The sequence below is a fragment of the Seriola aureovittata genome, chromosome 20, assembly GCF_021018895.1.
Source record: "Seriola aureovittata isolate HTS-2021-v1 ecotype China chromosome 20, ASM2101889v1, whole genome shotgun sequence".
NCBI classification, from domain to species: Eukaryota; Metazoa; Chordata; class Actinopteri; order Carangiformes; family Carangidae; genus Seriola; species Seriola aureovittata.
The window spans coordinates 17,359,066-17,372,816 of NC_079383.1; the positions used below are offsets into that span (position 1 = coordinate 17,359,066).

The following is a 13,751-nucleotide window of genomic DNA, read 5'->3' on the forward strand; positions in this document are numbered from 1 at the left end:
GGGAGCGTTAACTTGCTCCAAGAGAAAACGAATAAGTGAGACGTGATGACGGCTGATCTGTTTAATATCTGTGTGACCTTGCGTGTCCTTTTTGAAAGAGGGCAAACCATTCATGCTGTGGAAAGTCGAGATACTGGCAGCGGTTTAATTTAGATAATGTGGGATATGAAGGGCATTAATCTGAGAAATGCTGCAGATAAGTTAACATGATTTAGTCTGACGATTACAAAAATCTCTCACACATATATAATCTGTCGTCTCAATGAGAATGGAGAGTGTCGAGTTGTGCATTTCCTGTCCCCTGCTTGACTTGTCACCGCTGGTGCCGTCAAGTTATTTTTCATGCTGAGTGGACGTGCACACATTATCTGAGACGCTGACCTGTGACATCCTGGGGCGACAGAGAGAAAGATGTGGAGGCGGACAGTAGAGCGGCTCATGTGGCCCGTGAAGGTCAGCAGACGGTCAGTGGCCCAAGGCCCTGACACTCGCCAGACGGGAATAAAGTGGAGAGTAAGAGTCGGCTCAAGCAGTCGGAGGTCTTGTCTGGTTTAAAGCCTGATTTACTTCTGTGTTAGCTGATTTTTTTTTCTTTTTTTTTTTATAAGGCATGCTTTTTTATGAAAGTTAGGAGGGAGGGAAAGGAACACATTCTCACGTTTTTAGAGCTTTAACCAGCAAATATTTACAATTATTTATAACACCACTTTGGTCCCAAACATTTCAACAAATACTGGATGGTTTGCCTTGAAAATTGGTTCAGACATTCCTGTTCCCCTCAGGATGAATTGCATTGAATTGCAGCTTTGCTTATCCCTCAGCTTTTCACCTTGTGCCAACATCCTGTCAAAATTTCATTTATCCAAACACTTTATGATGAAACAACAGTAAAACTGATGACGTTCCCGTCGGCTGCGGCTTTACTTAGTGCTAATAGGCAAATGTTTTCATGCTAACATGCTCATTGTGAGCATGCTACATGCCAACAAGTTGAAATCAGCTAAATGTAAATGTCACCTGACGTTAGCATTTAGCTAAAAAACACCACCACTGTGCTTAAGTACAGCCTCACAGAGCTGCTCACAGAGACTCTTTTACTTTTACTGAAATTATAAATCATCTTTTGACAACTTACAATGATCAGTTCCAGCTGCTAGCTTTAGATTATTCTTCAGTTACTTAGTTTACTGCACATTTGCAGAATTGCAAACATATGTTTTCAGTTAGTGAGATACATTTTATCTATGAAACACAAAAAACTATTATTATGAGCTAATTCTGAGAGGTGTTCTTCCAAATACATAGTGTTTTCTGCCAGATACACCCTGTTTGAATTGACGAGGCATCGTTTTCCCCTTCTCAAACACACACATTGCAGAGTTGGTTTTCTCTACCTCATCCATTTTCCCCAACATGTCAGCCCAACTCTTTGATGCTGCTGCTCTTTGATGCCAGCGAAATCTCTGAGCGAGAGAAAGCACAATGCAACAGAGAAAGACGCCTTTGCTCATTTACATACAGTTAACCAGCCTAGCAAGTAGTAATGCAGATTACTTGGGTGTAGCCTTTTCTGTACCCGATCTAGTTATTAAATATTAATGCGGTGCGGAGTATCAGCTCATCGTCAAGGTATGAGATGTAGGAGGAGGTTCAATTGAAACGAAATACTAACATGTAGGAGACAAAGCTCTTTGTCACCGCAAGGATTGGACCCACACATGGTCTCAGACAAAGACTCTCTTTCATTTAAGATGCCTCTGCTGCAAAGGATCACGCTGAAAGAGCTGCCATACCGTAGTTTATTCCTCTCCTCTAATCCTCCCTCTGTCTGTTCTCTCTCTGGCTCACTCACCAGACACCTTTCTTCATTTTGAGATAATTCGCCCAGCCTTGTAAAAACGATCAAAAGTAAAAGGGATCTCACTCTGAATCTGCAGATGGTCCAGCAAACATTTGTATTCATCATGTTGTACAGGAGAAGGTTTGTGCTTTCTTCTGCTTAGATTTATACCATGAACCAGTTCAGCTCTGCACACAGAGCAGGGTGTGTCTATAAACACAGTACAAACACTCAGATGCAAATCTGCTCTCATGGATATAAATTGGCTGGACAGAAAGTATTACACAACACAATTCAGACTGCATCCAAAGTGACCATAATATTGAATCGCCTTCTTTTTAGAAATGAAGAACTGAACGTTATAACTGTTATTGAGATAGGGTTTATTGCAGGTCCTTTGCATGAAACTGCATTAAAAGTCCAAGTGATTAAAATATGCAGACAGACTGTCTATGTTTTCATACTATGAGTACTGTGAGTGTACCTAAGAAGAATAGTGACTGTTACACATTGAAGACCATGCCAGTGAAATACTAAATATTTTAGGTAATAGCCTAGTCTAATTTAAATATAGATTACTTTATCCTTTCTTTATTATCCATTTCTGGCATGTCTTCTCTCTTTGGGTTACTTTTCTATTTTTGTAACATTTGTTGTTTTTACGTTCCCCATGTAATTTTCTTAATAACTTTTAATGGCTAGATTTTATCCTATGTTTTCTGCATGTATTTAAGAGCCCCAGAAAGACTAGCAACTGCATTAGCAATGATTACTAGTAATGCTATGAACAAAAAAGTTAAGATGACATAGCTGAAACATTTCTGCATTTTTTCCCCTTAAAATAGAAATAGAAAAACTAGAACTACAAGAGCATTTTGAGCATGTCCCAGTGGTCCAGGGGCTTAAGGCGCTGACCACAAACCACATCATCCCCTGTTCAAGTCTGGCTGGGAATCTCTGTTGCATGTCGTTCCATATCTCTCTTTCTCCTCATTTCCTGTCAGCTCTCTGTTTTCCAAAGAAAGGCATAAAATGCCCAAAATGGCCTCAAAACAATAAACAAGTAGATTAAAAGAAGTCTAATTTTGGTATACAAACTCTTTTTGAACTTGCTGAACTCTGGCCTCAGTTACACTCAGCCCAGATTTCTTTTGCTCCTTGGTTAACTGTGACATTTTTCTCCCTCTGCCGATGTACATGATGTGGTGTGATGTGGACTGTAAGTGATGTGCTGTGCTGATCAACAAGGAGAGTGAAGATCCCACTGTAATTTTTGTGTGGAGATGTATTTTGTTGATTAACTTTCCTTGTTTTGTAGTTTTGAAATTCCTTTATCTTGGCATTAAAGGAGCTATTTGTAAGTTTTGCTATTGCTACATAGCCAGTGTTAGCATTGACAACTGTTAGCTTACCAGTCTAGAAGAAACATTGTGAGTTCAGTATCAAACTTCATTCCTTTACTCATCAAGATCTGTCTCCAGAGGTGGAAACAAACACCAGTTGTCTCTGTCACGTCTTTTCTTCTACTGAATTTAGCACGCTAACCAGCTAGCCTCGGCCTGTCTCGTTTCTGCTAGCGCTATCAGGGAGCTGCATAATGCTGTGCGTGTTACTTGTAGGTCTTGGTCCGTGGCGGAGTGATACGAGCAAGTAAAGAGAGAGATGTGTCTCGTCACTTGTTGGAGTTCACACTGAAGAAGCTGTTGTTGTGCTTTTCCCCATTAGCCATTAGTTGTAATGCTCTAACTAGTTAGCAGTTAAAACTTAGCCTGTGTAATATTCAAACCCAAGCCCTCAATCTTACATTAGGTTTATCCATGGTGTACTGGACTGATCATACTTAAATTTGTATTTTTCCTTTACATGCTGAACCTCAGTTGTTTTTTTTTTCAAATCAACATATCAACATAGAGGGAATATCATACCAGAAATATCATGTGTGAGTGAGAAGTGTACAGGAATAAATTGTGCGGTGAGGTAATGAGGTTTGCATCGGATCCAGTTTTATCCGGCTCAGATGTAGATTTAACAAACATCAGAATAGAAGTTGGTCTTGTTTTGAAATGAACACACGATCCCTGAATCTCTTTCCACACCCTAAACCCACCTCCCCTCCAAAGGCCAATCAGAGACCAGCATCCATTTTGCTGTTTACAAGTCTCACGCTACCATGACCAAGCAGCAGACCCTGCTACAGCCCGCTGGGACGGAGACGTAGGGACAGGGGGCCGAGTGTTTCTCAACATCTAGGGAAAATAAACAACAGCCAAGCCTTGACGCTAGTGGGAAAGTGACATGAGTCCTCCCTGACAGCTATGGAAGTGGAGGAATTCCTCCAGCTGTCAGCGAGTCAGAGCAGCTCTGTAATACTAGTAATCAAATGATCATATTCTATTGAGTGGGAGAGCAATGAGATTATATGTCATGTCCACTCAGCTGCCCACCTCGACTGCAAAGAAAAACCCTGCTGTACAGCTGAACTGTAGGTGGAGCAATAAACCAACCGCAGTTGCCAGAAAACATTTGGTGGAGCATTTCTTTCTCTTGGGGCTGCTTCACTTGATGAAGACATATGTGGTGTCTGAAAAGTCAAAATATAACATTAGAATATTTAAGGCAGCTTCTGTGGTCGCGCTGATTGCTGTTTGTCTTCTGCTTGTTTGGCTCAGTTAATAAACCTCCTCCTGTTGAGCCGGATACAGAAAGCTGCTTTTCACTCCATTCATCGTAGAGTTAAAGATGATGATGTCACGAAGCGTGGTACAAGTGGAGCTCTGTAGGAAAATATCAATGGTTAGCATTTAGCAGTAATAAACAGCCATTTAGGGGGAGAGAGAAGACTGAATAATAGTTGTTCAGATTCTACCCTGTCATCAAGCTCTGTGTCAGCTCTCAGCTGTTCATCAGAGACACACGGCTGATATTTTTAAGACCACAGACAGGATGATGATGATGATGATGATGATGATGATGATGATGATGATGATAATAGAGGAGTGTCAGGTGTGCTTGCTTATTTTCTAAATGTGTTTTTCAAAAGATAATACCGATCGAATGTTCACTACATGTGCAGTTTTGGCCTACTTTTCATAGGCCTCTTAGTTCCAGTTAATGGAAATCTTTGCACTACAGCTTTCAGTGATATTTTTGGGGAGGGCTTTGTTCCTTGTTTCAACATGAAAATTCCCCTGTGCTCAAAGCCAGGTCTGTAAAGAAACGGTTTTCCCAGTTTGGAGTGGAAGAACTTGACTGACCTCAACCCCTTAACACCTTTGGGATGAACTGGAGCGTTGACTGAGAGCCAGGCCTTATTCTATTCAGTTCACTTCCTTATGTATTGTATGCCGCAGTTCAGCGCCCAGGTCAACAAACTGACACACAATAAACAGGAAAAGAAAGAAAAAACAAACACTGGGTAATCACAAAGCTTAAATCAATCAACAGCTATGTGGAATTGATAAGAAATGTATTGAAAGAATAATGATAAGAAATCACAACATCCACGGTGAATCCATGTAAACGTATATAAACGATGTTAAGCAGAGTTAAAGGACAGAGAAAAAGAAGTTCCTGAAGGCAGCAGTGAGAGTTCAGCTAAGATGTGATCTTGTAGGTTCAATATGCTCATTGATTTCTTCTGTTTTGCTGGTCACAGAGAGACCACAGATCTCTGTCTGACACCAGTAATCTTTGAACAGATCTCAGCAACACTGTTCAGACTGTTTCTGTCCATCACCTCTCTTTTAGTTTGAATAACTGACTCATCTTTGTATCTAGATGTTATCTCTGATACGTGTGAAATCAATAATCAGTGTGAAAGACGGAGATCGGGCAAACATCAAATCAAAAATAAAGAAAAATGTAACTTAATTTAAAAAAAGATACAGATGGGGATATCAGGAACCCACAGCTAGTGGCCTCACACACGTCATATTCTGCTGATTGCTGAAAGATGGTGACGACAGGCTTGATACCTCATGTACTGATGACCTACTTAAGTTAACCATCAGTATATTAAGTATATTGGATCTGAGGGCCTGATTGTAATGAAAAAGGCAACACAGACGGCACCAGGAATATGGCAAATACAGTAAAAATACCTTATGAGAGCCTATCATATGTATTTTTTCTATATGTATATGTTTTTTGGGTTTTTTTTTTTTTGCTGTGACCTCGTAGGAAATATTTGGGAACCACTGATTAATACTTTTCTGTTTTGTCCATCAATACTGAAACCAATGACTCTATGTTATTCTATAACTCCAGAACTGATAGTTTACTGATCCTTGCGAGGAAATCCCCTGGGTCTAGGAGCTGGTTAAGATTTCTCGTTGCACAGTCATACTGCAGACTAGTCAAGATCACTGATGTGTGGAAAACACCATGCATGTCTGTGAATAAAAAATGTCCTGACAGTCCATCCAGTCGCTGCTGAGAGATTTCGGTCTGGGGTAAAAGTTGTGGAGAGCCTGCAGACATTGCTGCTGCTAGCACGGCTAAACAAAATCCATCCTGAGGCAGCCACCGCACTGAGTATTTGAGTCCACACTCCTCTGGAAATGATGACTCTTAGTTTGTAAGCAGAAACGATTTTCCATCACTTCGGGAAGATGCAGTCTTGGTAGGAATTTCAGGCCTTGCACCATGCTTAATGCTTATTCAGAATGGACTTTGAACCCAATCCTGTGTCTTTACTCACTGCACCACCACCACTCCTCCTGCATAAAAGTAGCGGTTACATCAGGGCCCCCCCCCCCTGGTGGCTGAGGCAGCAATATCCTGTGTGATGAGCAGTCTTTAGCTCTTTGCCGCTGTTGCATAAACGCCGTCTCATGCAGTGATGGAGCCCCGGGATGTCTATGTCTGCCAGATTATAGACCCAGCCACTGCCTCTTCACTCCACTCTACTCTACTCTACTCTGCTTTTTTCTTTCAGTTCTTGAAGCTTTTGTGCCACCTCCTCCATCTTGTGTCCCATGTCTCATCTCTCTAAATCCCTCATCCACAATCCCCTCACCTCTCCCCCTTTGTCTCCTGCTAATCCATCTCTTCCCTCTTAACAAGATCTGCTGCTCATCCCATCGCCCCTCTTCGCTGTTTGTCATCACGTTATGGCTGATATAACCTCAGTGGACTGAATTACCTTCCACACTTTACCCGCTCTGATTCCTGTCCATGCATTAAGCTGAATTTAATTATGTTTATATATTACGCCCCTCACGCGGCACTGCACTGGCTTGTTAACCGAACACCCAGATTCAACTCTTTATTAATGGAGCAGCCCGTGTCAGATCTATGTGAATGGATTATGTGGAGCTTTTAGTAGTTATTATTGTCACAGCAGGGGTGATTTGTAATCATTTCAAACATGCTTTTTTATTTTGAGTATTTTAGCAAGTGCTTGGTAATGCTCTGTTGCTTTATTTTTTCAGGCATGAGGCATTCTCATTGGTTAGTTGCTGGTCTATATATCCTGAATTAGGTCTGACCTGTGATGGCAGTGCTGGCACAATGTCTTGTCATCTCTCTTATAACGTCCTTGTTGATGTATTTCAGCTCAAATGTGCAGCGGATCATGTTTTTCTTAAAGTTGCTGTAATCATTTTTCAATATCAATTGTGACAATGGATCAAATGACTGTGTGTGTGTTTGTGGGTGTGTGTGTGTGAAAGGTGTCAGTCAATGTTGCTCCATGTTTGCTGGATGTGTAAATAGGTGACTCTTTGGTGACATGTTTGACCCTTACAACTCTATAAGTTGATAATGTGTCATGGTTGTTGTTCACAGCTTCTTTCTGCTTCCCCAAAGTGGCTAAAAAAAAAAATTTAGTTAATGCAGGTTTAATGTCATCTTTGTGGTATAATCTGTTCCTTTCTGCCCCCTGCAGGTCAGCCAAGGTAATGTCCCAGGTGTGGAAAGTGCCTCTCTGGCCATGGACACAGAGGAGGGTGTGGAGGTGGTGTGGAATGAGGTGCTCTTCTCTGACAAGAAGGTCTTCAAAGCACAGGAGGTATTGTGGCTCTTTTTATTTAAAGCCAACACAGGCTGTTATTCAACTAAATTATTTTCTCTTTATTTTTATTTATTCTAAAGCTAAATTAATGGGTTGTCATGGGCAACACAGTGCTCGTACAAGAACAGGGTTTTGCAATTACATATGTATGTGACAAATATATTCCAGTATGATCCATATAGTTTATTTCATTGACACTAACGTGCCACTCGTCCTTTGTTTAGAGGATTTACCCGCAGCCATTCCCGTGTGATGGCTCTCTTGCTAGCAGACAAAAGTCTTTTAAACAGATATTAATCCTTCAATAAAAGCCAGAATTTTGCCCAAGTTTAATATAAGAGAAGAGCAATGATCTGCTATGACAAATATTTTAAGTACCTCTTTTATAATCACCTCTGTATAAATTTCTAATTTGGAATCCCAAAATATTATATGATGTTCTTCCAGCAGATTTCGCTCCCTGTATTTAATGATTATTAAATATTATTATCTGCTGGTCTATAAAAAGGCAGAAATATTGAAAAATGTCCTTTACATGTTCCCCTAGCAGGCTTCTTGTTTTGTCCCAAACACAAAGGTATTCAGTTAATTATCGTAGCAGACTAATAAATTGAGCAAATAATGACACTTGAGAATCTGGAACTAATTGGGTTTTTTTTGTTGGTTTTTTGCTTAAAGAATTACTATAAACCAATTATCGAATAAATTTGCCGATGGAGTAACTGACTTACAGTTTGAGGTTTATTGGGAAAAGCCGAAGGGATTGAAGGAGCGATTGGGTCCATGAGGTTATGTGAAAATGTTAACTGGCTTGAATGTATGTGTTCTAGGAGAAGATCAAGGAGATGTTTGAGAACCTGATGCAGGTGGAACACCCAAACATTGTCAAGTTCCACAAGTACTGGCTAGACATGAAGGAGAGCCAGGCTCGGGTAAGTCCTCTCTCTTTCTTGCTCTCTCCCTTCTCTCTTTTTTTCTCCCCTCACATGCACAGACACGGACACCTGTGAATCAACTGTTATTCCCTCCTCCCTCCATCTGTGGCCCACAGGTGATATTCATCACAGAATACATGTCGTCGGGCAGCCTCAAGCAATTCCTGAAGAAAACTAAGAAGAACCACAAGACTATGAATGTGAAGGTCAGTGGTTTCACTCCGGTCACTCACTGCACTTGAGCGTTTACTCAGACACTCTTTCTCGTGGTGATGGTGGTGGTGACAACACGCGGTACTGCAGTCCAATCACTATTCAGATCCATATTTCCAGCAGGATTAGAGATTATGTAACAGGACGCCCTGGTGGCTCAGTCTGCCCAGACGTACGGTACATCTTATTCTTGCAATGTTGAGAGTTTGAAACCTGCAGTTTCTACAGCATCTCATCCTCTCTGTTTTCTCTATTTAATATTTCAATACCTAAAGGATTTCTAAAAATGTGCTGTACATACAGTATGGCCTTATTTCCTTTAATCCCTGAGAATGAGGGGGAATTAATGTACTTTAATGTATTACAGTACAATATAAATTTCCATATGCGCTCTGTGGAACAAATGCTGTAGAGGATTCACGCTGCTCACTGTATTTTAGGCCTGGAAGAGATGGTGCACCCAGATTCTCTCTGCGCTCAGGTACTGACAGATTTATTGCCCAGGATATTAACATGAGAGATGTTTACTATCATAGCCAGAGCATTAAGAAGATGGTTTATTGTTTACATGCAGTTATCTACACTCCTGTGACCCACCAATAATCCATGGCAACCTGACGTGCGACACCATCTTCATCCAGCACAACGGCCTCATCAAGATCGGCTCAGGTCTGCTCCCAGCAGGGCTTTTTATGTAACTACAACCAGCAGTGACCACCTATGCTGTGTTATCTCAGACTGTGGACTTCTGGATTTTACCTATTTAATCTCTGCAGTTTTACAAAACAGAATAAATATCTCAATTATGCTTAATTTTCTTTCCGCAGTGTGGCATCGGCTATTTGTTAATGGTAAGGAATAGATCATTTTGTCGTAGATACATGTATGTTTTCATTGGTGTCATATGTATCAATTTACACGATCTAATCTGTCTATATTATCTGTGTCTTCTCTAACCAGTGTTCCCAGATGCCAGCGTCCACAGTAAAGCGAGGCAACATCGCGATGAGCAGAGGAATCTTCATTTTTTTGCTCCAGAATACGGAGGCAAGTGTAAACGGAGCAGAGTTTGTGTGCAGCTTTCTGCAGCTTGATTTCTGTTAAATCTATCTTTCATTCATTCCTAGTGGAAAGATTTACCCCAACGTAGAAATTTAGGCATTTTCTCCACGGTTTAATGTGGCTCAAAACTTCACCAAATGCACAGCCACCGCAGGATCGTCTTTTTGTGTCGTGAAAAAAATACCCTGCCAATCATTTCTATAAGCATCCTGTGCAGTAAAACTGAGATATGTTGCAGAGCTAACTGCCGCCAGCAGCAAACAGAGTCTTCCACCAGGTAGCCGTGTGAGATAATGAGCTAAATGAAGGAATCAATGGAGCCACAGTACAATTGATTGGCTACTTAACATTTAAATTATTTGGCACAAGTCATTTGAGGAGATTTAATGGGTGATTTGTGTTGCTTTTAGTGCTGTAAAAAGGGTTAGGGTTAATTCTTTGTTTATAATAAGGCCCAACTTTTCCCGTTTTCCTGGTTAAATGGATGTTTTGTGAGTTTTTTCCTCTCCAAACTGAGTTTTTAAGGCTAGACCTTGTCGTATGATCTACAGATTCTAAAGCCCTTAGGGGGAATTTCGTGATTTGTGATGTTTGACTTTACTTGCTTGGTGATCCTGTGAAATGCAGCGACTATTTAATGAGTACGTTTTCATTTTGGCGTAAGCTTTTGCTTGATGTTTTCTATGTTTCAACCCTTTTTTTTTTTTTTGACTCGTCTCTTCTTTGCTTGTTCTATTCTGTTTCTAGCTGGTGAAGACGATTACGCCATAGACATTTTCTCCTTTGGCATCTGTGCTCTAGAGGTGAGAGAAACAGATAGATAATGTAAGATTTCCATGTGTGTGTGTGTGTGTGTGTGTGTGTGTGTGTGTGTGTGTGTGTGTGTTAACAGATTATTTGTGCTCCTAGATGGCAGTACTGGAGATCCAGGCCAATGGAGATACAGCTGTGTCCAAGGAGGCCATCGTCAATGCAGGTCAATCTCTGGAAGACCCTCTCATGAGAGTGAGTGTCAAAAATACTTCATGTCCTAAATATACACACCAGTGCACCCAAGGAAACACAGAGATAAAGACAAACTGTTCCACCACATTAACACCTGCCTACACACACTACCCTGCTTCTAGGTTTATATCAAACCTCATACAGGGACTGTGTGAGGTTTCGGTAAAACACGGTTTCAGTGAGACATACCAGAACGGAGAGTGATGCTCAATAAACCGGGTCACGTTGTGCAGTCATGTAGTGTTGCTGCTTTCTACAGGAGTTCACGCAGTCTTGTTTGCGTCATGAAGCCAAGCTCCGTCCTACGGCTCACGACCTTCTGTTCCACCGAGTCTTGTTCGAGGTCCACTCCCTCAAACTGCTCGCCGCCCACTGCCTCATCAACAACCAGTGTGAGTTTCTCACCTCCACACGCCGAGCTTACTGCATGAGAATCGCTCTCCTCCTCTGTCCTCCTCGTGATAGTTACAGCATTCATACGAACAGCGAGCAAATTTTAGCCTTTACATGAACACTAAATCACAACCTAGTACTCTTACTCCTAGTAGACTTTTTTTTAAACTTATTTTGAAAAATATCTTTACCTTCTAATGGGACCCGATCACATTTACCCTCATAGGCATTGAACAAATTATTGCAACTGTAAAAGTGCATAAGATCAGTATAATTATGCCCAAATTTGTGTTGCATCCACAGACTTGCTTCCGGAGAACTGTGTGGAGGAGAAAACCAAGTCCTTTGACCCCAGCGCTGTCATGGCAGAGATTAAACATGAGGACAGACAGGGAGTTCAGCTCAAGTAAAATCATGTTTCTCTGGCTACCAGTGAATACCTCTTGACATATTGAACATAATCCTCACTGTGCTCCTTTCTGTGTGTGTTTTCATACTTTATAGATATTCCCATGTGTCTCCTTTGGAACTCGACAAGTTTCTGGAGGATGTCAAGTGAGTGAAACAAACGTATGACTTGTCGTTTTGTATCTGTAATTACTTCTTGCCGTGGCTGCGGCATGAAGTTGAACACGTCGTCCTTTCCTCTGCTCAGGAATGGGATCTACCCGTTAATGAACTTCGCTTCATCTCGGCCTCACCCCGTCCCTCGCGCCCTCTCCTTGTCTCAGGAGCAGGTAGAGACGGTCAAGACGCCGACTCCTGAACCGCAGGAAACAGAAACGAGGAAGGTGAGCTCTTTAGACGTGACCACAACCGTGTGAGATGCACAAATCTGGCCGCGTACAGCGCAGAGCAAACATGTCGGCGTTGTCTTCTCCTAGTCGACTGGCACGCGTGAAGAAAGCGGCGCTCGTGTGATGCTGAGTGAGGAGGAATGTATTTTCTGCAATATGGCAAGATTGGGAATTCGACATGCTCACACGTGGAAACATCCTCTCATTGGTTGTTGCCAGTTTAGCTGTTTTTAGTGTAAATAAATTTTCCAGAACTTGTTTTGTTGTTGTGCGTGTTGCTTACGTACAATATGTAACATGACCTGCTTGTGTTTTCGTGCTTGATTGTTTATTATTATTAATATTGATATGCCCGTTTATTATCACCCAAAACATTTTTTGCTGTGTCCTCATTTTGCTTTGCCTTTTACTCTGTGACCTTTTCTTTTTTTCTCTGATGATGTTCATGTAGGTCATTCAGATGCACTGTAATCTGGAGTCAAATGAAGAAGGGACCAAAACTCATGTGAGTCACATAGTATTACAGGTACTTTGCCCGTTACAGTAGTAACACTTCCGTTGGGCTTTTTAATGATCAAGCATATTGATCTTTTTCCCATTAACATCGTTCCAGCAGCTCTGTACCAGCGGGGTGCAACATTTATTTTAGAAGTTCAGTCAGTTATGATTAACATAAATCGATCCTGATTTAAACTCGACTTTGTGCTGTTTCCCCAGCTCTCTTTGTTTCTGAAGATGGATGACAAACTTCACAGGCAGCTTAGCTGTGACATCCTTCCAAGTAAGTCGACTACCACTGTACCTGTAAAGATAAGGCCTCCATTATTCTATATTTTTGTTGTTGTCAACAAATCCTATGGAAACACCTAAACCAATGTCAGTCTGTCTCTTACTACCCTCTGACCTTCCCAGCCTGTCTGTGGCCCACTGGTTCCTACTGAAGCTGCAAACTTTTAAAAATGGGTCATGAATATATACTTTAATTTTGAAAACTCTCGGTATTTCAATAAAAGTTTTTGCCAAACATTATTCAAACAGGAGTCAATAAATTGTGCATTTGCTGGGGTATATGTTCAACAGCAGACTCAAAATTAAGTTACATTTGCCATGTTTATGGTAATAAAGGAACATGTTACCCAGTGAACCTTGGGGTTCACTGATGTGTTGTTAACAGTTTTATTGGACAAGAGTGGAGTTCTGTGGCACAGAGGAATAAGATAAATCAGGCTTTGGCTAAACAGACAATACTCATTAGGAGGAAAGAAGAAAATCTAGAATTTCTCCAGCTTTATCCTTTTATCTATGTTCTTTATACTCTGTAGGTTCTTTTTATTGCACTGAAATATTTCATGTGAAACTTTCAGCTGACACCTCCAAAGACCTTGCCAGTGAACTTGTTCACTACGCCTTCATAACTGAGGTAAATATAAAAGCTTCTCTATATTTGTCCTTCGTCAACAACAATAGATAAATGTCCTCACTGTGATTTTTGC

The 13,751-nt window shown here is 41.1% G+C and overlaps 1 protein-coding gene across 1 annotated transcript in view; it reads left to right on the forward strand.

Moving 5' to 3' along the window:
• The window catches only part of LOC130161177 (nuclear receptor-binding protein 2-like), a 36,929-nt gene that overhangs the window by 20,566 nt on the left and 2,612 nt on the right, over nucleotides 1–13,751 (forward strand). Inside the window, exons 2-17 of the mRNA XM_056364242.1 lie at nucleotides 7,728–7,850; nucleotides 8,684–8,785; nucleotides 8,905–8,994; nucleotides 9,442–9,482; nucleotides 9,576–9,670; nucleotides 9,829–9,852; nucleotides 9,962–10,048; nucleotides 10,811–10,866; nucleotides 10,973–11,068; nucleotides 11,328–11,460; nucleotides 11,765–11,867; nucleotides 11,966–12,016; nucleotides 12,117–12,252; nucleotides 12,710–12,763; nucleotides 12,976–13,039; nucleotides 13,623–13,678. Coding sequence (XP_056220217.1) covers nucleotides 7,728–7,850; nucleotides 8,684–8,785; nucleotides 8,905–8,994; nucleotides 9,442–9,482; nucleotides 9,576–9,670; nucleotides 9,829–9,852; nucleotides 9,962–10,048; nucleotides 10,811–10,866; nucleotides 10,973–11,068; nucleotides 11,328–11,460; nucleotides 11,765–11,867; nucleotides 11,966–12,016; nucleotides 12,117–12,252; nucleotides 12,710–12,763; nucleotides 12,976–13,039; nucleotides 13,623–13,678 — 1,311 coding nt within the window. The remainder of the gene's footprint in view (nucleotides 1–7,727; nucleotides 7,851–8,683; nucleotides 8,786–8,904; nucleotides 8,995–9,441; nucleotides 9,483–9,575; nucleotides 9,671–9,828; nucleotides 9,853–9,961; nucleotides 10,049–10,810; nucleotides 10,867–10,972; nucleotides 11,069–11,327; nucleotides 11,461–11,764; nucleotides 11,868–11,965; nucleotides 12,017–12,116; nucleotides 12,253–12,709; nucleotides 12,764–12,975; nucleotides 13,040–13,622; nucleotides 13,679–13,751) is intronic.